Source organism: Molossus molossus, unplaced genomic scaffold, assembly GCF_014108415.1.
Source record: "Molossus molossus isolate mMolMol1 unplaced genomic scaffold, mMolMol1.p scaffold_m16_p_1, whole genome shotgun sequence".
NCBI lineage: Eukaryota > Metazoa > Chordata > Mammalia > Chiroptera > Molossidae > Molossus > Molossus molossus.
In genome coordinates, this window is record NW_023425344.1 from 135,942,819 (window position 1) to 135,966,226 (window position 23,408).

The 23,408-nt window shown below is 40.5% G+C and overlaps 1 protein-coding gene and 1 gene segment (V, D, J or C); one reads left to right on the forward strand and one right to left on the reverse strand.

The window, feature by feature from the left end:
- Positions 1 to 1,036: 1,036 nt before the first annotated feature.
- LOC118640934 lies at positions 1,037 to 1,681 on the forward strand. The segment is given in 2 exon segments: positions 1,037 to 1,211; positions 1,386 to 1,681. Coding segments are annotated over 2 exon segments (411 nt in total).
- Positions 1,682 to 11,961: 10,280 nt separating this feature from the next.
- LOC118636159 (serine/threonine-protein phosphatase 2A 56 kDa regulatory subunit delta isoform-like) lies at positions 11,962 to 13,789 on the reverse strand. Its single transcript, XM_036271189.1, is given in 2 exon segments — positions 11,962 to 13,192; positions 13,194 to 13,789. Coding segments are annotated over 2 exon segments (1,812 nt in total). The 5' UTR covers positions 13,775 to 13,789.
- Positions 13,790 to 23,408: the final 9,619 nt, after the last annotated feature.

Consider the following 23,408-nt stretch of genomic DNA (forward strand, 5'->3'; position numbering starts at 1 on the left):
ACCATTCACTTGAATGAAGAACATCTTTTGGTAACCAGAAGGTTTCTAAGGCAGTTATTTCTTGTGGACAACCTGCATATCCCTCTGTAAATTGAATAAGAAGGAAAAATTTGAACAAAAACAAAGGGAATAAAATCTCTTCAAGCTGTGCAAAGCTGCTAAGACTCTCAGAGGCTGCTTGGGGAAATTATTTTCCATCAGTTCCCATGTAGTCCACTAGGTGGTGGTGCACGTTAAAAACTTTACTGTATTCCCTGGCCAGTGTGGCTCAGTGGCCAAGACTTGGTCACTGGTTAGATTCCCAGTCAGGGCACATGCCAGGGCTGTGGGCTCGATCCCCAGTGAGGAGAATGCAGGAGGCAGCCAATCGGTGTTTCTCGCTCTCTATCTAAAAATAAATAAAAACATATTTAAAAAATAAACTGTATAAACTTTAAATTGCCACAAACCCAGAGGGAGAACTATTAAGCCCTGCATTAAACAGAAGGGACAGTCTCAGGTTACAAAAATGAGGATGGGTATCATCTAAAAGAGATCATCTCCAAATGTAGCTTTTGGATCTTCCTTGACCCAGGTTCTTTAGGTTACAGAAAAGTATAATGAGATTTTCTTTCTATACTTTTTTCCACAAACCACCTTGGATGCAAGGAGTCAAATTTTGAATAATATGTTTACATAGTAATTTTTGTGCCTTGTAAAAACCCATCTTTCATCTACCAGTTACTGAGATGCCATAATCATTAGTTTTAACATGTCAGTATGTCATCATATCACATGTACTAAGTTTAGAATACTTTTTGTGTGACTATATCACTTAGCTATGAATGATGAAGTAGGCTCCCATAAATTAGGTGACTTCTTTGATCACCTTTAGGAAAGGAAGCAAGCTTCTTCAGTGATTAAATTTGCACAACTGTGGTGACCTCTGAAAGGCTACATTCCCTTTTAAGACTTCCTACTCAGAACAAAGCACAATTGAAGCTACTCTTAAACAACCTCACAACTTAAATCATTCTTCTGTAGTTCACAGATTCTGGCTGATGATGTCATTGACACAAAGAAGAAAATGCAAAACAGGAAGCCTTAAATCAGCTTAATGGTGAGCATCACATGTGCAGCTGAGGCCGGAGACCACTGCGGTGTGGCTATGGCTTTGCGGAGCACCCTGGAAGCTGTGTGGTTGGGGCTCCTCTTCAGCTCTCTCTGGAAAAGTGAGTAAGCTCCTTCACTCTTTGGTCTTAGAAAAGTGTATGCCATTATTTTAAAATTTGGACTAATTATATAAAATAAAACAAAGAAGCCAGATATATTAATACTGTATGTAAAAGCCCATCAATAAACAAATTGCAGCATATCTCACAGCCTTCTTTATTTGTTTCCTGCAGTTGCAGAGAGCAAGGATCAAGTATTTCAGCAGTCCTCTGTGGTATCTTCGGAGGGAGCGGTGGTGGAAATCTCCTGCAATCACTCTATATCCAATGCTTATAACTTCTTCTGGTACCTTTACACCCCAGGATGTGCACCAAGACTCCTTGTGAAGGGCTCAAAGCCTTTTCAGCAGGGACACTACAACATGACATATGAGCGATTTTCTTCTTCACTGCTCATCCTCCAGGTGCAGGTGAAAGATTCTGCTGTTTACTACTGTGCTCTGGGGGACACAGAGGCAGAGAACCCATGAAAAGCTGAACAGAAACAGAGAGAGACCACAACCTTTGCAGGAGGTAGACAAGAAAGCTACAATAACTGCTTCTCCCCTAATTCACTGTTCCCTAAGCTTTCCCATTTGGCACTGCTATTGAAAAAACATTTGATTTCAGACATACTCTATATCATGAAGCTCTCAGTTCAATGGTGATGAGAGAAGAATCCACAGCAGAGTAAAATTCCCTTTATACTCAAATCCAGAGTTTGTATGTGTGTACAGATTCCCCTCTCTATTGTATGCTTTGAACAGTTCCCAATCGGCTTATATTCTCTAAAAATATAATTCCTAGAATGTAACAACACACCTCAGATAAGCTTGACCTATTATTAAACTACAAGGAAACAGTGAAAAAACTGGGTCTCAGTAAGGAAAGGTATCAAATCCTGAAAAACTAAATCTCTTCAGTTCACTGAGATATGAGTGTAATTGATTTATGGTCTCTTTTATTTGGAGTTAGCAGAGCACAAGGTCAAATCATGGAGCTCCCCATTTTTTTGAGACTTCCCTAATTTATGTGAATAAAGTCTGATTTTTCTTAGTTGGACTGTCTTCTTTGATAAAATTCCATATAAAAAAACCCCACTGATCCCCCCCCTAGTTCCAACCTTATTTTGTGCTGAAATGTTTTTTCTGATGCTTCTAAAATGAATATAATCTACATGTCAGAGTCTGATGTTTGCAAAGGACTTTTTATTATTTTATGTGAACCATTCCTTGTCTCCCAGGAAATCACTGACATTTGCAGAGTTCTGATGTTTATTAACAGTTTTGGGAAAGGCAGCAGCAGTCTCAGAGAAGTACCTGGAGTCTCAGATTGAAGCTCCTTTGGTGCCCTTGTGTTGTGATGTTCATGTCTCAGTGGCAGCCAAATAAGGAGTGAGGAGCGGTACCTCTTGGAGGTCAGGAACCCTGTAGGACAGTAGAGATCTCCACCTGCACCATTTGGGGAATATTCCCCATTAGCTTACCTTTGACAGATCTCCAAATAGGCACCACTTTGCCTAGTTCACAGTAGTTTGGGGAAACAGTTCATGTTTACTTTCTGTGAACTTGAAGGTTATTTCAGTATAAATTCAAGAGTTGGGCAGAATAGTCAGAATGTAGTCCAGACGGGGTACATATGGTAAATTTGTCTCCACATAAATCTGTAATGGCATGGAAATGAGCAAGAGATGCTAGAGAAGGTGGATAATTATTGTGTGTTAGAGGTGGTTTAGAAGCAATTATCTAGGGGCTGTTCTAGTTGAGTGGCACATACACGTGGGTTAGCATTTGGTATGTACTCAAGTAACAACATGACCTTTAAAGTTCCAGTGAGCCCAGTCAAGTCTAAAATTGTATACTTTATTATGACAGTGGGGCTACTTTCCAATACTGTAAGGTTTGTAAAAAACAAAAGGTCAAAATTTATATTCTCAGTTTAATTTAGTGGAAAGAATGCCTTTGCTCTCAGATAAACATGGGTTAAAATGTTTGCTCTTTTTCTTTATGGGTAATGAGCAAGTTACCTAATTGTCCTAAACCCCAGTGTCCTTATCTCTAAAACGTGAAATTTTAGTAAGAATATATATGTTAAAAAGTGTAAAAGGCTTAACATTTGCCCACAGTAGGCATTAAATGAATAATTTCCTTATTAATGTCATAAATCAAAGCACGTAAGCAGAGTAGCTGTTGAGGCTATGTTGTTCAGTTCTGAAGGCTCAGTTGATGCCCTAGGAATCCTTTGGGTGTGCAGGATACTATGTGAAGGTCCCTGAAGCCTTTCCTACCTCCTTAACAGTTAAGAGCCCTTCTTCGACTAAAATCTAACATGAAGTCTAAACATTTTTACCTTTCAAGAAGAGGAAGAATAAGGGTTCTACATCTGACCTGCCATTGCAAATAGATGCCCATAAATTCTAACCATAGCATAAATACAGAGGGAACTTTTCTCTTTGTAATACTGAGCACACTTAATAAATACGGCGCATTCTTTCATAAGCAGCCTTTGTGGGGAACCACTATACAGTAATTTCTAGTGCAAAATTAAAAATATGTCTCCTAAAGATTTAGTTCACTTGTGTCTCTTGGGATTAATTATTAAATGGTTTAATGCAAACAATATCTGAGCCATTTGCGCTTCTAGACACAATTTTGTGTGTGGTGTGTACTGTATCTGTAGAGAACAGGAGAAGCAGAGATTGGGCAATCACCTGGAAATTTTAATAAAATCTATATTGGACTATTTGTCTAAATTTGTCTTTATACATTGATCAAAAGGCAGTAAATATATGGCCATACAAATGTTTAGAACATACACACATTTTTGCTTGTGTGGTAGGGCAGCAGTAAACCCCAATGTCAGGGGGCTGAATGTTCTGTTTTCCTCCCCAGGTCTATTCTCCGTCATGCTCTATGCCCAGGAAGCTGACTTCTATGCACAGAATCAGTGATCTTTCTTGTCCTCTTGCTTCTGATTGGGTTTGGGAGGCATTGGCAGGAGTGAGTGGTTGGGATATTTAAATTCTAATATCCTTTCTTTCCTGTACTGAAGTCCACAGGTCCTACCAGGTGGTATTCTCCCTCAGTTGCAGGTCTCCACAGGCTAGGGCAATTTCTTCCTCTTCTGTCCCTTCAGGCCCAGGACTGTGAAGCCTCTGGCTGTTGTGAGCCCCAGAGTGCTTCACCTTCTCCTGTAGGTTTCCCTTGATTCTGCACATACAGTTAAACATATTCCTTTCATGTGGAGGGCGGCTGAGCCAAGGTCTCTTGTTCCTGTGGTGTTTGCACGGTCTCACCCAGGAGCCTTTTGTCCGAAGGCCACTTGTTCCCATGTGCCAGCAAGGCCCACACAGGAGTGTCCTGAGCTGTGGGCAAGAATGTATCGACAGTCTGGACCTTGAGCTCAGAGGCCCATGGAAACATTTGGTGTTTGAGAACAGTGAAGCTTTTGAACTTGCCCCCACTTCAATTGGCTATATAATAAATGAACTGGCTGGGCTAGCTCGGAGTCACTGTTTCTCCATCAGAGAGCAGTGTCCCACCTGGCCCCAGCTTTTCTCTCTAGAATGTCTCTGTGTCTTTCTTAGTCTCTGTGTTTTTCTCAGTCTCTCTTCTCCCCTCCTCAGGTCTGGTTCGACTAGCCGAGCAGGTTGCGGCACTTTCATTAGGTTTTCTCCTTTTCCCCCCAAGCATCCTCTTGAAGTGATTGCCAGGACCCTCAAAGATACAATACAAACATTCATCTTGTGCTCTAGGTGGTGAAAGGAGAAATTTGTTATAGGTTCCTATTCACCACAGACCTCTTTAGGACTCAAAGATTAGTATTTAAAGATGATTTACATATTCCAAAGAAAGATATCATACAGTCAATGTTTCAACTATTAAAGTATGATATCGTTAACCAAGCTTTCAGAAACAGGTATATTCCACTTCTTTTTCTGATTCCAAGCAAAGAGATTTTCTATCCTCTTTCCAAAATATATGGTTTATTTGCATATTATTTAAAGAAAAAATAAGGCAAATCAGAGAAACAATGTCTTTATATTGATACTTGCTTGTTTTCTTTCTTTTTTTAAAAAAATATGTTTTCATTGATTTTACAGAGAAAAGAAAGGAGAGAGAGACAGAAACATTGATGTGAGAGAGAAACATGGATCGGCTGTCTCCTGCAAGCCCCCTACTGGGGATGGAGCGCGAAACCCAGGCATGTGCCCTGACCGAGAATCGAACCAGGACCTCTCAGTCCATAGCACAATGCTCAATCCATTGAGCCACACCAGCCAGGCTGGCTTGTTTTCTTTAAATTGAATCTGTTGAATAATTACTCTGCCACTCTTGTGGCATTTTTTTACTACTAAACTTAACTTGTCTTCCCCTTAAAATGAGCCCTTCATCATCATCATCATAATACTTCAAACTTAATTAACCATCAATTTTTACCCCTTATACATTTTATTATTTATTCACTGTCACAAAAAATGACAAATTAAGCAGAAATTTTATTTTCAAGTTCTTCAAAGATTATTACAAACACAAGTAAAATATCCTTTTTTAATTGATTTTTTTAGAGAGAGAGAAAAGAAGGGAGAGATAGAAAGATTGATGTGAGAGAGATACATCATCAGCTGTCTCCTGCACGACCCTACTGGGGATCAAGCCTGAAACCTGAAACCTGGGCATGTGCCCTGACTGGGAATCGAACTGGTGACCTCTTGGTGAATGGGTTGACACTGAACCACTGAACCACACTGGCTGGGCTAAAGTATCCTTTTTTTTTTTTTTTAAATCCTCATTTGAGGACATTTTTCCATTTTTTGTTCAGATAGAGTGGGAGGGAAAGAGGGAGAGGGAGAGGGAGAGAGAGAAACATTGACATGAAAGGGACACATGGAGTGGCTGCCACCTGCATGACCCAACCAGGGCCGGGGACAAACTGCAACCGAGGTACATGCCCCCAGCGGGAACTGAACCCGGGTTCTCTCTGGACTGCAGGCCAATGCTCTAACCACTGAGAAAAACCGGCCAGGGCTAAAGTATCCTTTTTTATTTATTTATTTATTATTATTTTTTATAATTTATTCACCATGTTTATTTTATAAAAAGTATTTGATCAAAGATAAAACAAAGGCATTCTTACACAAGTATGTTAAAACCAAGTGATATTATCTGAGTGCTCAAAAAAGATTAAAATTTTATATACACACAATATACACCTAATATATTGATTTTATGCTACTAAAATCATCTTTGACAAAAAGGAAAATTAGGGTTTTGGTTTTTTTGTTTTGTTTGTACAAAAGTTCTAAAAATCCAAATGACAATTAGAATCAAAATACTAGATGGCATATGAAATATTATTTTCTTAAATAATTACCTTAATATTTTCTAAAGTATTAATACTTCCATAAGAAAAATTTAATTACTTATTAGGTGTCATAATAATTTCTATTTTTTGTAACTCTATTTCCAAAAATAACACAATTCAATCGCCTACTTCCAATAGCAAGCTTTTCATAAAATCACATTTAATAATGATTTTTCTGTGACTTTTTAATTTCTGCATAACAAAGAAAGGTCTATCTGAAAACTTTTATTTTTACATACCTATATAATTAAAACTTTAGAGTACATCACTTTTGGTAATAATTTTATATTTTGTCAAAATGTGTCAACTTCCCTTTAAATCATTATGCAAAATGGCTAAAATTGAAGCTATGATAATTTTTTTATGACTCAGTGAGATTAATAACATTGTAACTATTTTAATATACACCTGACCATACCAATATTGTGAAACTAAGATCTATTTACTTGAGTTAAGTTCATAATTATTATTTGTTAAGTATTTACATTCTTGTCCACAGATTAAAATTACACTCACTGTTGTCAGTTAATAAAATAAAATAGTTAGAGGGTACATGTTGTAATAATAAAATACATGTTAAAATCAGAATCATTTGTGAACAAACAGAAAAGCTTAAGTATTAAATGTAATTTAATATAATCTTGCAGATTACAGATGTAACACTGAAATATTAAAATGCATATAAGAAAAGAACAAATAGAACAACACCCTTTTTAGTTGCTGTTCTTTTAAGCTTCTCACTGTCCTTGCAGGTTCAGAAATGAAGTTTTTATAGTTTTCACACATATTGATCTGAGACTGGGCTACCTGCATTGTTTCCTCGAGAAAAGATTTCCAAACAGGATACGTGCTCCAGTAATCATTCCAATCATCAGTTTTTATTTCAAGCCAATCTCTCTTCAGATATTGACTGGCCAACTTTTGGATACCCTGTGCATACTCTCTTTCAATAGCAACCTACTGACTGAATGCCCTCATATCTTCAAGCAAATCACATTCTGCTTGATGTTTGGCTTGAAGTTTTGTCATCTGCTCAACTTGAATGTTTTTCAGTTATTGTGTAACTTTCACCTTCCAGGGCGGCGGCTGCATGATGCTGAAGGGACAGCAATCCTCCCCTGATGGCAGCGTTAGCTAGGACAAGAGAAAGGAGAAGGGCCAAGAAGAGGGACTGGCCCTGCAGTGTGTGTGTGAAAGGAGAGCTTGAGAATGAGGACTCCCGGAGGGAGCAAGGCAGGCTGGCTGCTCGAGGACCCAGGTCATGGGCGAGAGTCTAAAGTATCCTTTTTTAAAAAAATGTTTTTATTGATTTTTTAGAGAGAGGAGAGGGGAGAGGGAAAGAGAGAGATAGAAACATTGATGAGAGAGAAATGGCAATTGGCTGCTTCCTGCATGCCCCTTACTGGGGATCCAGCCCAAAACACGGGCATGTGCTCTGACCAGGAATCAACACAGCAATCTCTTGGTGCATGGTTGGTGCATGGGTCGGCACTCAACTACTGAGTCACACTGGCTGGGGCTAAAGTATCCTTTTTTTTTTTTTTTTTCCCCCTGGGGTTGGGGGGAGAGAGAGGGAGAGAGAGAGAGAGAGAGAGAGAAACATCAATGTAAGAGAGAAATTTCAATCAGTTGCTTTCTGTACTTGTTCTGATGGGATGGAACCCGAAAACTGGGTATGTGCCTTGACTGGGCATTCAATCTGTAATCCTTCAGTGCATGGGACAATGCTCCAACTGAGTCATACTGGCCAGGACCTAAAGTATCCTTTTGAAAGTGTCAAATTAAAGACAAGACACATCATGAAAGTTAAACACTTTTGACATTAATAATTCACTTAGGTCGTGAGATTGTCACATAAATTTGTTTTTAATCATTTGCAATGTTCTGTAAGTCACATTTTAAACATTTTATTTTATTAATTTATTTTTGTTACACATGTTTCTCTTTTACCCATCATTGACACCCAATTCCCGATTTGCACCCCCCCCCCAGCATTGTTGTCTATGTTCATTGGTTACGCATACATGTATATAAGTTCTTTGGTTTATCTCTTCCTTCTATCCCCTCACCCTCTTCTGAGGTTTGTCAGTCTGTAACCTACTACTGTATCTCTGGGTCTGTTTTGTTCTTCAGCTTATTTTGTTCATTACATCCCATAAATAAGTGAGATCATGTGCTTTCCCTGATTGGCTTATTTCACTTAGCAAAATAGACTACAGGTCCCTCCATGCCATCTCAAAGGATAAGTTATCTTTCTTACAGCTGCATAGTGTTCCATTGGGTATATGCACCACAGCTTATTTATCTACTCATCTACTAATGAACACTTGGGCTGTTTCCAGATCTTAGCGATTGTAAATAGTGCTTCTGTGAACATAGGGGTACATATATTCTTTCTGATTGGTGTTTCAGGCTTCTTAGGATATATTTTTAGAAGTGGGATCACTGTGTCAAATGGCGGTTCAATTTTTAATTTTTTTGAGGAAACACCATATTGTTTTCCATAGTGGCCGCACTAGTTTGCATTCTCACCAGCAGTGTACTAGAGTTCCCTTTTTTCCACACCCTAGCCAGCACTTGTTGTTTGATGATTTGTTGATGCAGTCATTCTGGCAGGTGTGAGGTGATACCTTGTAGTCCTTTTAATTTGCATCTTTCTGGTGATTAGTGATGTTGAGCACTTTTTTATATGTCTCTTGGCCATTTTATGTCCTGGATAGAGAGGTGTCTATTTAGATCCACTGCCCATTTTCTAATTGGATTGTTTGTCTTCCTTTTGTTGAGTTGTATGAGTACTCAATATAATTTGAAAATTAACCCCTTATCTGATGTATCATTGGCAATTATGCTCTCCTTTTCCATTTTGATGCTTGCATCTTTTGCTGTGCAGCAGTTTTTTAGTTTGATGTAGTCCCATCTTTAATTTTTTCCTTTGTTTCTCTAGCCTTAGGCATTGTATCAGTAAAAATTCTGCTGCATGTGATGTTTGAAATTTTGTTGCCTACATTTTCTTCTAGGATTTTTATGGATTCATGAGTCACATATAAGTCTTTTATGTATTTTGAGTTTATTCTTGTGTATGGTGTAAGTTGGTGGTCTAGCTTCATTTTTTTGCATGTAGCTGTCCAATTTTCCCAACACCATTTATTAAACAGGCTGTCTTTAGTCCATTGTATGCTCTTATCACCTTTGTCAAATATTAACTGAGCATAATGTCTTGGGTCAATATTTTGGGTTCTCTGTTCTGTTCCATTGATCTATCTGCCTATTCTTGTGCCAGTACTAGGCTGTTTTGATTATAGTGGCTTTGTAGTATAACCTGATATCTGGTATTGTGATCCCTCCTAACTTTGTCCTTCTTTTTCAAGATTACTGTGGCTATATGGGGTCTTTTTTGGTTCCATATAAACTTTTGGAGTATTTGTTCTAGTTCCATGAAATATGTCATTGTTATTTTAATGGGTATTGCATTGAATATGTAGATTGTTTTGGGTAGTATGGACATTTTAATAATGTTAATTATTCCAATCCATGAGCAAGGTATATGCTTTCACTTTTTAATATCTTCCTCTATTTCTTTTTTCAATGTCCCGTCATTTTTGGCAAATAGATCCTTTACTTCTTTGGTTAAGTTTATTCCTTGGTATCTTAGTATTTTTGCTACAGTAGTAAATGAGATTTTATTTTAATTTCTCTTTCTGTGAGTTCATTGTTGGTGTATATGAATGCCATTGATTTTTTGATGTGAATTTTGTATCCTGCTACCCTGCTCAATTAATTTATTAGCTTTAGTCAACTTTTGATGGAGTCTTTAGGGTTTTCTATGTACAATATCATGTCATCTATAAGTAATGACATTCATCCTTTCCAATTTAGATCCCTGTTATTTTTCCTTCTTGTCTAATTGCTGTGACTAAGACTTCCAGTACTGTCTTTAATAAGAGTGGTGAAAGTGGGCATCCCTGTCTTGTTCCTGTTCTTAAGGGAAATGTTTTTAAATTTTGCCCATTGAATATGATACTGCCTGTAGGTTATTCATATATGGTCTTCATTTTGTCGAGAGATGATCCCTTTATTCTCACATTGCTGAGTATTTTTTTCAGAAATGGGTGCTGGATTTTGTCAAATGCTTTTTCAGTGTCTATTGATATAATCATATGGTTTTTATCTTTCATTTTGTTTATGTGGTGTATCACATTTATTGATTTGTGAATATTGTATCAGCCTTGCATCCCTGGGATGAATCCTACTTGGTCATGGTGAATAATTTTTTTGATGTATTGCTGGATCTGATATGCTAATATTCTGTTAAGAATTATGACATCTATGTTCATCAGGGATATTGGCCTGTAGTTTTTTGTTTTTGTTTTTTTTCTCAGAGACCCACTTTATTCAGTTCTGTACATATGGGGACATCGGCCCAAGCCCAACCCACCGCAGCTTGTATCATTCTGGAGAATAAAGCACCCTATGTACACAGCCAAAAGCTGCATTGCCTGTGCCCCTGGAACCCGGGTCTGGCTCTCCTCAGCCCCTTGCCCCTCCATGGTGCCTGAAAGGGACAAGTGAGGGCCTGTCCAGCATTAGCACAAAGAAGGAAATAAATAGGATAAATAGGTGTTGGGGGGAGCCATGCTTAAGACACTGCTCCCTGCTTCCTTCCTCAGATTTGGGAACCAACAGCACAGGAAAGCAGTCAGCCCCAGCTGGTCCCTTCCATGTCTGTGATCCCAGGGCTGCTGCTCACCAGAGGGGGCACAGGGTAGGGTGTTCATTCATCCCTTTCTCTTGATCCATCTGGACCCTTTATTCATTACCTGTTGTCCATAGCCTATGCTATTCTCCTTTTGAGCTCCCTCATGGTCTTGGTCAGGCAGGGGGTAAGAGGAAATAATACAGCCCCCTCAGCCCGTACACTGCTGGAGTAGGGGCCTCATTGTGCTGTTGGGTGTTGGCACCCCTCCAGCTACTGACTTCAGGGGTCAATGGGGCTTGACATAGCTTTGGTGAGAATAATCTCCAGCTGCTCCCTGTGTGCCGTTGCAGGGGAGGGAGAGGAGGAGAGACCCCTGGAGTTCAAATGAGGATGAAGGGAAGAGGAGAGGAGCATAGTATTCCTGTGTGTATTTCTCAGAGCAGCCTCAGGTAGCTGTGGGGTTAGGAGTAGGAGGGGGATAGGCATCCCCAGTTGAGCTCAGCCTGTCTGTACTAGCCACCAGGAGGCACGAACACATTTTGGGGAGAAGAGGGAACACTCTGTGGGCGTCCCTGCTTCAAGTGCTGCATCACCCTCCCTAGAGTAGCTAGAGAGGCACTGCCTTGCCCCAAGTCAGCCAGTGGGGAGCAGAGGGTGGAGGGCTAGGGTAGTGTCCCAGGGCGTGGCCCTGTGGAAGGAAGGTGAGCCGCATCAGAGAGCCTCCTGGCTGGCAGTTAAGAATTCTTCCGCCCGCCTGTGAGCCTCTAGCGCCTTAATGGTGTACACATCCTGGGGTAGCTCTGACTTCCTCCGAAGCAGCACTTTCTCCTTCTTGATGTCCTTTAGCATCTGCACGGCCTCTGTCTCCACTGTCTTCTTCAGAAGCTGGATGCCCTCTGCCGTGGGGGTCTCTGTCTCCATCGAGTACACAGGGGGCAGTGGTGGTGGAGCTCGGAACATGGGATACTGGGGATTAAGTCGGGCCAGCTCCTCGATCTTTTGCCACATCTCTTCTCTCTCCTTCATTCGGAACCGGCCCTTCTGCTTCTCTGCCTTGTATTGTTGTGTACAGTCATCAAACAGCTTCTGATTCATCTCCATAAACAGCCTCAGGGCATTGTAGATCAGTCCATGGATTGTCTTGTTCCAGTGGCTCTTGGAGTTCCTGTAGAGTGCAGGGAACATGATGGGGAGAACTCGGGCAGCATTATCACTTATCAGGCTCATGATGTACTCATTGTTCCAGTAATAGAGAGCTCGCTCTGCCACCTGGAAATGGGGGCTGGAGACACACTTGGCAAGCTGGCGGAAGAGTGGTTCCATCACTTTGCTGAACTCTGAAGGTTCGATGACGTCCAGAATTTCCTCCAGCTCGTTCAGGAACATCACCTCCTTGGGGCTGTGGGTCTTTGGCCAGAACTTGAGAAGTCCCATAATCACCGGCTCCGTGAGGCTGCTCTCCTTCTCCAGGAATTGCACCACACAGTATGCCAGCTGAGGGTGGTAGACACTCAGGGACTTGACCTTGTGAAGGGGAAGCAGGACACGGATAAGGAACATCTTGTGCTCTTCCTTAAGGGACGAGGCAAAGCCATTGATGATGCTGCCCAGGATCTCCAGGAGCTCGGCAATCCCGTTGTGATGCTCCGTCTCATTGATGAACCTGTAGAAGATGTGGTTAATCTGCCTACGGATATAAGCCCGGAGCCCCAAAAATTTGCCATAGATTCAATGCAAGATGGTCTTGAGGAAGTCCCACTCTCGAGGATCCTCACTGTCAAACAGGTCCAGGAGAGCAAGGACAAACTTCTGGTCAATGTACTTCTTGGCTATGTTTGGCTGGAAATCAGGAGACTCAAGGAAACGTAAGAAAAACTCGTACACGAGCTGGAAATGTGGCCAGGCAGCTTCCAGGGTGGGCTCGTCTTCCTCTGGGTCAAACAGCCCCAGTGGGATTTGATGAAGGTGGCAGTGTCCGGAAGAGGTTCACTGAAAACATGGTAACAGCTTCAGGGTAAATGGCCTCGGTGACAACATCGCGGCGGTGGGTGATGTACTCCACCATTTCATTGAGTCCTGCCCGCTTCACCTCCTTGAATTTGAGGTCACTGAGTGGGTCCGGCACAAAGTCAAAGAGGACACAGCACTGGCGTAGCTTCTGGATAAACAGCTCCTCCCACTCCTGGGTTGGCGAATCTTTCAGGGCAGGAAGCTTCTGCAGCTCCCGGTTCTTGCTGAGATTGAAGCGGGAAGAGCTTTGCCGTCGCTCTTTCTTGACAATCTGGGGGCCTCCTGAGTACTTGATTTTGCTGAGCTGCGTAGGGGATGGTGTGCTGTTGCTGGGACGCTTGTTGGATGATGGTGGCTGAGACTGGGGCTGCGGCTGGGGCTGGGGCTGGGGCTGCGGCTGGGACTGGGCCTCCTCAACACTCTCGCCTCCACCATCCTTGCCCGAGCTGCTGGGCTTGGCCGTGCCTTTGGCAAGCTTGGGGGGCTCCTTCTCTTTTTTCAGTTTATAGGGCATCTCGGCCCGTCCAGACCCGGCCCGGCTTCGGCTTTGCTTGGCCGCACTCGACCCGCTTGGCGTCTCTTCGCCACCGCCCGCGCGCTGCCCTTTTTTTTTTTTTTTTTTTTTTATAGTGTCTTTATCTGGTTTTGGAATTAGGATTATGCTGGCTTCATAAAATGAGTTTTGAAGTGTTCCTTCTTCTTGGACTTTTTGGAATAGTTTGAGGAGCATGGGTATTAGATCTTCTTTGAATGTTCAGTAAAACTCCCCCATGAAGCCCTCCGGGTGTGGGCTTTTGTTTGCTGTGAGTCTCTTGATTACCTCTTCAATTTCCTTAGTTGTTATTGGTCTGTTCAAGTTTTCTATCTCTTTCTGGTTCAATTTTGGGAGACCATGTGTGTCTAGAAATTTGTCCTTTTTTCCTAGATTGTCCAATTTGTTGGCATAGTATGTTTTAATGATCCTTTGTATATCTGTGTTGTCAGTTATTACTTCTCTTTTGTTTCTAATTTTGTCCTCTCTCATTGTTTCTTGGTGAGTCTGGCTAAGAGTCCATCAATCTTTTTTATATTTCAAAGAATCAGCTCTCTGTTTCATTGATTTTTGAATTGGTTTTTAGTTTCTATGTCATTTGTTTCTGCTCTGACCTTCACTTTTTTTTCTTCTACTTGTTCTGGGTTTTTCTTTTTACTTACTTTCTAGTTCTTTAAGTTGTGAGGTTAGATAGTATATTAGAAATTTTTCTTGTTTCTTGAGGTAGGCCTGTAGTGCTATAAACTTCCCTCTCAGAACTGCTTTCGCTGCATCCTATAGATTTTGTGTTTTTGTGTGTTCATTTTCAATGTTTTTCAGAAAGTTTCTAATTTCTTCCTGGATCTTCTTTGTAACTCATTTATTTTTTAGTGACATGCTTCTTAGCCTCCATATGTTTGAATATTTTTGTGTGTTTTTGTTATAATTGATTTCTAGCTTCATGCCATCGTGATCCGAGAAGACGCTTGACATGATTTTAATCTTCTAGAACTTGTAGAGACTTAGTTTGTGTCTTATCATATGGTCTATTTTTGAGAATAACTTATGCACTTGAGAAGAAAGTGAATTCTGAAGTTTTGGGGTATAATTCTCTGTAGATATCTATTAAATTCCTTTTTTTACATGCAAATTCTTCCATTTATTAAGACAGGATATTCTCCTGGTGAATGTCTGAGATCCACCGAGAGCATCCGTTTTGCTATGGTGATGCCGTTGGTCTACCAGAGGCGGGGAGCTACTCTCTTTTATTGTCGATGTCAGGAGTTCCTGGGACAGAGAGGACATGATGTCACTGGTTGGATAAGTGCATCTCAAGTTTGAGTGGGCATAAAACCTGGAAGATTTGGTAAAACACAGATGGCTGAGTCCTCCCCCCAGAGTTTCTGTTTCAGTGGATCTGGGGTGAGGCCCAAGAATTTGCATTTTTAACCACATACAAGGTGATGCTGACACTGCTCTAGGAACCATCGGGCCCAAGGTAATGGGACTTAAAGCTAACTTGCAGTTATAATAAAGGAAATGGAAACTTATCTTTCTCACTCATGTTCCTAATCTTCTTCACTGTGGAACAAATAAAGGGGCACGTGTGTGGGCTTCTATTTTAGTGTTTGACATCTGGTATAGAAGGGGCTCCCTATTCAAATGATCTAACTGTCAGACTCGTTTCACCAACCCAGTATCTTGAAGCTGACAAATGTTAGATATGTTTGCCTCCTTTTTTTTTTTTTAATTTTATTTTTGTTACAGATGTTTCTCTTTTTCCCCTCACTGATTCCCCCCTCCCCCTCCCTCCCTGCCTTTTCCCCAGTTTGTTGTCCATGTCCACTGTTCATGCATACATGCATATAAGTTTTGTGGTTTATCTCTTCTCCACCCCACCCCCATTTAGGGGATTCTCTTTTTTAACCCCATTGACACCCTCCTCTCCATTCCCCCCACCCAGAACCAGGCCTTGTTGTCCATGTCCATTGGTTATGCATACATGCATATAAGTTCTGTGGTTTATCTCTTCCTTCCCCCCACCACCACCTCTTCTGAGGGTTGTCAGTCTGTACCCTACTTCCAAGTCTCTGAGTCTACCCTATTCCTCAGACTGTTATGTTCATTATATTCCACAAATAAGAGAGATCATGTGGTATTTGTCTTTTTCTGCTTGGCTTGTTTTGCTTAGGATAATACTTACCAGGTCCTTCCATGTCTTCTCAAGATATAAGAGATCTTTCTTTCTTACAGCTGCATAGTACTCCATTGTGTATATGTACCACAGCATTTTTATCTATTCATCTACTGATGGACACTTGGGCTGTTTCCAGATCTTAGCTATTATAAATAATGCTGCTATGAACGTGGGGGTACATATATTCCTTCTGATTGGAGTTTCAGGCTTCTTAGGATATATTCCTAGAAATGGGATCACTGGGTCAAATGGAAGTTCAATTTTTAATTTTTTGAGGTAACACCATAAGGTTTTCCATAGTGGCTGCACCAGTCTGCATTCCCACCAGCAGTGTACTAGATTGTCCTTTTCTCTACACCCTAGCCAACACTTGTTGTTTGATGATTTGTTGATGGCGGCCATTCTGACAGGTGTGAGGTGATACCTCATTGTTGTTTTAATTTGCATCTCTCTGATAATTAGTGATGTTGAGCATTTCTTTATATGTTTCTTGGCCATTTGTATGTCCCATTTGAAGAGGTGTCTATTTAGTTCCTCTGCCTATTTTTTAATTGGGTTCTTTGTCTTCTATTTGTTGAGTTGTATGAGCACTCTATATATTTTGGAAATTAACCCCTTATCTGATGTATCATTGGCAATGATGCTCTCCCATACAGTGGGTTGCCTTTCCATTTTGATGATTGTTTCTTTTGCTGTGTAGAAGCTTCATTTTTTTCATTTGTTCATTTTTTTTCTGTTTCTGTTGCCTTAGGTGATGTATCATTAAAAATTCTGCTGCATATGTCTGAAATTTTGTTGCTTACATCTTCTTCTAGAATTTTTATGGATTCATGGGTCACATTTAAGTCTTTTATCCATTTTGAGTTTATTTTTGTGTATGGTGTAAGTTGATGATCTAGTTTCATTTTTTGTATTAAATTCATTTGATCTTGTGCATCATTTAGAGCCTGGCTGGTGTGGCTCAGTGGTTGTACATTGACCCATGCACCAAGCGATCGCCAGTTCGATTCCCAGTCAGGTTACATGTCCAGGTTGTGGGCCCAATTTGCAGTTGGGGGCATGCAGGAGGTGGCCAATCAATGTTCTCTCTCATCAATGTTTCTATCTTTCCTTCTTCCTCCCTTTCTCTCTAAAAATAAATCAATAAAAATAATTTTTTAATTAAAAAAAAAGTACTGATGTTGCTAAGGGTGTGAACGAAACAATGATCACAGGCAATTGAAGAGGTAGAAAAACTGTTGTTGATTTGGATAAATGAAAAGCAGTTAGCCGTTGACAGCATTTTGAAGGCAGTGACATGAGAAAAAGCAAGGATGCTGCATACTGCCCTTCTGAAAGACACCCCTGGAATGAGTGCTGACAGTGATTCATTAAATGCTGGTAGGGGGCAGTTTGATAAATTTAAGAAAAGAAATATTTATAGATTAAACAGTACATTAGACATGTACAATATATAAGAATGGTTCAGAGAGGGATGGTTCAAATCTGGGGGTCTGGAGGGAATTAATTCAATTTGCACTATTTCTAATGGGTAAAATGATTCAGTTTTTGAACAAATCACTTCTTAAATAGCCTTCTGGAATGAATTAAGTTTGAGAACTGATGTTCTACTGTATCTAACAGTCATTTGATTAGAGAAAAATGTTTTCTTGAGACTTGGAGGCAGTCATTCATCACTTTGCACCTGAAGGCATTTCTTAGCGAACATCTTTTTAGTCTTCAGAGTAAAGCACAGGATCTGGGCTTCTGAAAGCAGTTGCTTCCTGCTGCAACACTGACCATCAGGGCATCCCTGCAGGCATTTTGCATGTCTTATCGGTGGAAATCATGTTCTTGCATGGAGTTAAAATGAGAGCACTCCAGGAACTTACACATGGGAGACTGTGGTGTGGTAACATTTATTTGGGTGGGAATAGAAGACTGCCGCCGGGTTCCTGATATCCCATCTTCATCTATCCTGTCCCGTCATGGAAAAAGCCCAATCTTGTCTTCATCAGGCTGAGATATAGGGCCAGTGTCAAGGCATTTTGTGCAATTGGTCCAGTCCATGTCTCTGTCCCAGAAGCTAGCTTAGTCTGTTTGCAGCAGGCACTGTGCCCAGGCCCTTGTTGTCTTTGTGGGCCCACATGCCTATGGAGACAGAACGCCCGAGCAGACAGGGTGAGCACATGTTATGGAGCGAGAGAGAGAGCTTTGTTAAGGTTGGGTTATATTACCTTGGTGCCCTTTAAACTAATCAATTAACTATTTGAGCTTTTTGAGATTGGTACTGGATCCTCCCCCTAACCAATTAATTTCCTAGATCTTCTGGGGTTCTGTGTTCCTTATCTAATCTGATCCTTTCCCCAGGCTCAACAGAGAGGCCTCTTTGGTCTCCATCTTGGCTTCGACTAGGCATACTCTCAGAAGAGATATTTCCTTTTTACTGTTTATTCCTCCCTTGATAATAATCCTTCCTGCCCCTTTTTGGGGACTAAGTCCCCTAGGGAGTATGTGAAGTTGTAGCTTCCTAGTGGAATAAGCAGGCTCAGTGTCTGATCCAGCTCCCCTGTTTATTATGCTTAATAATATATGATTCCCTTTGCCTCCTTCCTTTATTAATATCTAGCTACCTACACTAATACATGCAGTCCTGCTGAAACTCTGCAGCTGCCTGAGACCTTGCTCCTCTCCAGCCAGGCTTCCGGCTGGTGCTGCCTGTGCAGCCACTGCGGGCGTTCACACACAGCTGTGCTCTGCGGGCGAGTGAGCTGGGCTCCATGCGCACATTACTGAACTCTGCTTTAAGTAGCTTCTCCATGTGGAAAAGCTCTATTTTGCAATTCCTTCCAAGAGATTTCATTTGCTTTATAATCTACTGTTTAATGAAACAAACGTTCATAACACCATTCCTTCTTATTCTCTGTCTAAAAACATTTCAAGAGCAGGCTCAGGTTCTTTTTGTATAAATATTTAACTAAAGATTATTATGGAGAGGGGCCCTAATAGAGCCAACCTGGAGGAAAACCTGAGCTATCTTTTGGCCAGACAGGCTTATACAGAAGCCAGCTCTAAATCATTACTAAAGAGAATAAAAAGGTTCTCATTCTTTCTTATCATTTTTCCTCTCTTATCTTACATTTTTCTCTATTTTAATCTTTCATTTTTCTTTTTCTTTCCTTCTTCACCCAAAGCTACATTTCCCCCTTTTCTTTCTATTTATTTCCCCATTAAATTTTTTTATTTTCACTTTTCTGTCTCTACATTATCTTAAGAGAGCATAAGTCATTGGAAGCTTGATCCACTCAGCATTTTTTCCACTTTGATTTGCAAACTCCTGATTCTTCTCCTAGAATATAACATTGTCCCTTCTGTCCCTCATGGAAGATGTAAATATCCAGAGGTCTGGTTCTGTGATAAACCTGAAAGCAATGGTTACTTGACAGTAGTTACCCACTCCATTCTGTGCGTGCACTATAGGGGGTGCTGCAGTGTGAGGCTTGTTATGGGCACAAGAAGTGCAGCAGTCTTGCACCCCACTAAGCTTTGAGGAGCCAGAACCAAGAGATTGCTCAACAGAGAGAAGACACAGGTGCCAGGAAGCACCAAGTTCCCTGAAGAAGGGCTATTTCTAAAAACACTGTGCTGACGCAGGGGTGCTGGTTCCTCTCCAAGAGTCCAGTCTTCAGCTGAGGTGGGCTGGAAACAGCCTCCAGCCAGCTCAGTTTAAGCCATGATCTCCGCATGCATCTCTACACTTGTGATTCTCTTCACAATGAGTGAGTAATAATCTCTTCCCATTTTCCACTTGTTTACCCACTTTCATTCTTTTCAGCAGTTTTACTGATGCGATGTGGATTTATTTACAGGCAGACTGAGAGCACAGTCGATGACTCAGCTGGAAAATCAGGTCACCATCGCTGAAGGATCCACTGACTGTTCAATACATCTATTCACTTTCTGGGGGCCCTTATCTCTTTTGGTTTGTCCAATATCCCAACCGAGGTCTCCAGTTCCTTCTGAAATACATCAGAGGGGAGAACCTGGTGAAAGGCAGCTTTGGTTTTGTAGCTGAATTGAATAGGAGCCAAACATCTTTCAACCTAAAGAAATAGTCTGTTCTTGGGAGTGACTCTGCTGTGTACTTCTGTGCTGGGAGAGACACTGTGATGGGGCTGCAGGGAGAGCTGAACACAAAGCCCTGACTACAGTAAAAACCATTTTCCTGAAGCCTTCATGTCCCTCCACAAGAGGGTGGTGTGGTTCCAGGTTATGTTGCTTATAACCAAAACACCACCATCCTTGGAAACATCTTATGGTACATTCAGTCCTCCATTCTCTGATCTTTTTCTGATAGTATAGTGAGTTTAACAGATTTCTCTGTGAGGATCTCGAAGTAGCTCAAATTTATGGTACAAAGCTTAACTTTTTATCTTCTCTTTTCCCCTAAACACAATGAAACAAAACAAGACAAAACTGCTCCTTGTTTTTGTTTTCTATATCAAACTGTGTTAGCAGCATCAACCCAAGTGCCATCTTCTGTTGCTTTCAGGTCTGTCCAGATGCTGTTCCTTCTGCTTCGGGCGACTTGGTCCAGTCTTTACCAGGCTCATTCTTCCTCTTCCTTTAGGTTTGAGTTTAAGTGTCACACTTGCTGGGAAGTCCTCTTGGAGACCCACAACCAAAGCTGTTTCATTTCCTGTATGTTCTATAGCACTCTGTATTTGATCACAGCAATTATCATGAGGATGATCACTGCTTTTAAAATTGTTTCTTCTCAGTGGACCTCTGGGTCTTATCATTGCCTATCTAGTGTGTAGCTCTGTTTTGATCCTGTTGTAGTCTTACTGGTGGAAATGAGTTCTTTTGCAGTGTCAAGAGAAAATAATTTCAAACAGCACACTGATGGAGAAGTTTAAATGTGTTGGCAAGATTTTTTAAAAGTGTTTTTTTTTTTTTATTTTTAATTTCTTTAGAAAAAGGAAAGTAGCAGGACAGGGCGATAAAATCATCAATGAGAGAAGCATCAACAATTGACGTCCCCCCACATGCCTCTTCCTGAGGATGGAGCCTACAATCCAGGCACCCCAACCGGGAATCAAAGCAGTGACCTCCTGGTGCATAAGTCAACACTCAACCATTGAGCCGCACCAGCCAGGCTGATGGCAACATTGTTTTTGGGATAAAGTGAGTTAATACACCTTCTGGGACATAGAGGGCAGGCATCCTTTAGAAGGAACTGACATGAAGCTCCTGTTAGTTCTCCATAGATTTTCTTGGTTCAGGGTAAAGAACAAGGTGTCCTTCAAATTATCCAACCCAACTTTTTGATTCTTCCCAGGCCTGAGTAGGGCCCTCTTCCCAATCAATCTCTTTCCTGAACCTGCTGGGGTTCCATGCCCTCTATTCAATTTGATTATCTTTTCAAAATTTTCCAGGCTAGCCTATGCACCTCTGTATCATCACCCTGGCTCTTAAAGCACATCTCCAAAGGTTTGTTATGTCATCGGGTTTATACTGGGCATGTGCCCAGCAGAGAAATTACCCCTTCTTCTTCTGTGAATTTGATAGTGGCTGGCAGCACCCCTTGGAGATTTTCCTGTCCACTTTGAGGATTAAGTGAGTGTCCTAGTTGGCAGTCCCCTGCCTTGTATGAATGAGTCTGTTTATGCTACATCTGCCCAGCAAACTCAATGGAATGCTGTCCTGATAATTTGCTTCAGCTTCCCAGTTTATTAAGCTTAATATGTGATTTCGCTTCCTAAATTATTAAGCCTATTATCTGATTTTCCTTTGCTCCCTTATTTATATTAATAACTAGGTATCTACACTAACATATCTTCTTTTGATTTCATATTACTGAAAAACTAAAAGATACATCTGAATCTGCTAATAGAAATGTTCAGTTCTTTGCTGTCAGCAGCTTCCTTCTGGTGGGGGGGGGTCTTAGTTTCTAAAAAACAATTCCACACATGTATTAAGATATTATTCATAGCTGTTAAGGAAAAACTACCAGTCCTGTGACCCTGCATCATGTCTCAGATTAGTGTTTAACCTATCATTAACTTGTTAACCGTGCGGGATTTATTGCTTAATTGGTTCCTTTGCTGTGCTTCTGTGCACCCCTAATTTTTAATTAGTACCTGTAAAGCTTGTTGCCTGCCTTAAGGACTCTAGTCAAGCTTCTGTTGTTGGGGAGTGGAGGTGGAGGATGCGGAGTGGTGCCTGCTCGGTTTTAACTCAAGTAGGGACTCCATAAATATCATTTGATTGAGTAAATTAATGCTTTCCAAGAGTCTTACAATAGTTTTACTCTTTAATCCAGGAAATCACCTCTGTAGAAGTTAAAGAAATAATTAGATAGTGTAATAACTATATATGGGTACTAAAAATATCAGGGAGAACACTTCGTAAAGTATGTGATTATCTAGCCACTATGTTCTACACCTGAAACTAATACAAAATAATGTGAAATGTAAACTGTTATTAAAAATAAAATTAAGAAATAGATAAAGAAAGAAATAATTGGAAGTTTAGATTAAGATTTATGTACAAAAATGTTTATCATAATATTGTTTCTAAAATTCAAATATTTAATACTACAAAATTTGATTAATGAATTATAGTGCATTTCTATCATGAAATAATTTGAGCCAATTAAAATTGAAATTTTATGTATATTATTGACAGGCAAAAATATTTGAGAAATAACATAAGTTGAAAACTCCAGGAGTACCCAAATATGTGCAATATGTATGTGTGTGTATGTGCTTGTGTTTGTGTGTGGCAGTTCAGAATGAGCCACCCACCCCAAGATGTGCCTCACTGGTATGCAGATTACTTTGAGCTAAAGGTAACTCTGTTTACTAAAAGGCTGTTTTTCTTATCATCCTGCCATGACCCTTTGAAGGCCAAACGTGCATTACCTCATCCCTAGCTCAGGATGTCTTATTTACTATTTGTTTGTTTATTTATTACAATAAAGGTAATAGAGATTTATTGTCAAATATTTTGAAAATACAGGGATATCCAGTCTTGGCATAAATGTCATGGTTTCTTGCCTGATGTGCTTAGTTTTGAAAAATGACAGAGATATTGATAGTGTGTCTGAGTGCCTCTGCTTTTTTGTATGTTTTCCTATTTTAAAGTTTATTTGTGGAAACACTTATGTAAATTTTCTCTTTTAAATTAAATTTATTGTGGTGACATTGGTACATAGGATTATATAGGTTTCAAGTGTACATTTCTGTGATACATGATTTGTATATTGCATTGTGTGGCCAATACCCAAAGTCAAATCATCTCCCGTCACCATATATTTGGCCCTCTTTACTGGCTACTGCAGAAGAACAAAGGATGCTTTACTCCCTTTCTGGTAACCACCACAGTGCTGTCTGTGTCTATGGGTTTCAGTTTTATACCCCACATATGAGTGAAACCGTGTGGTTCTTAGCTTTTTCT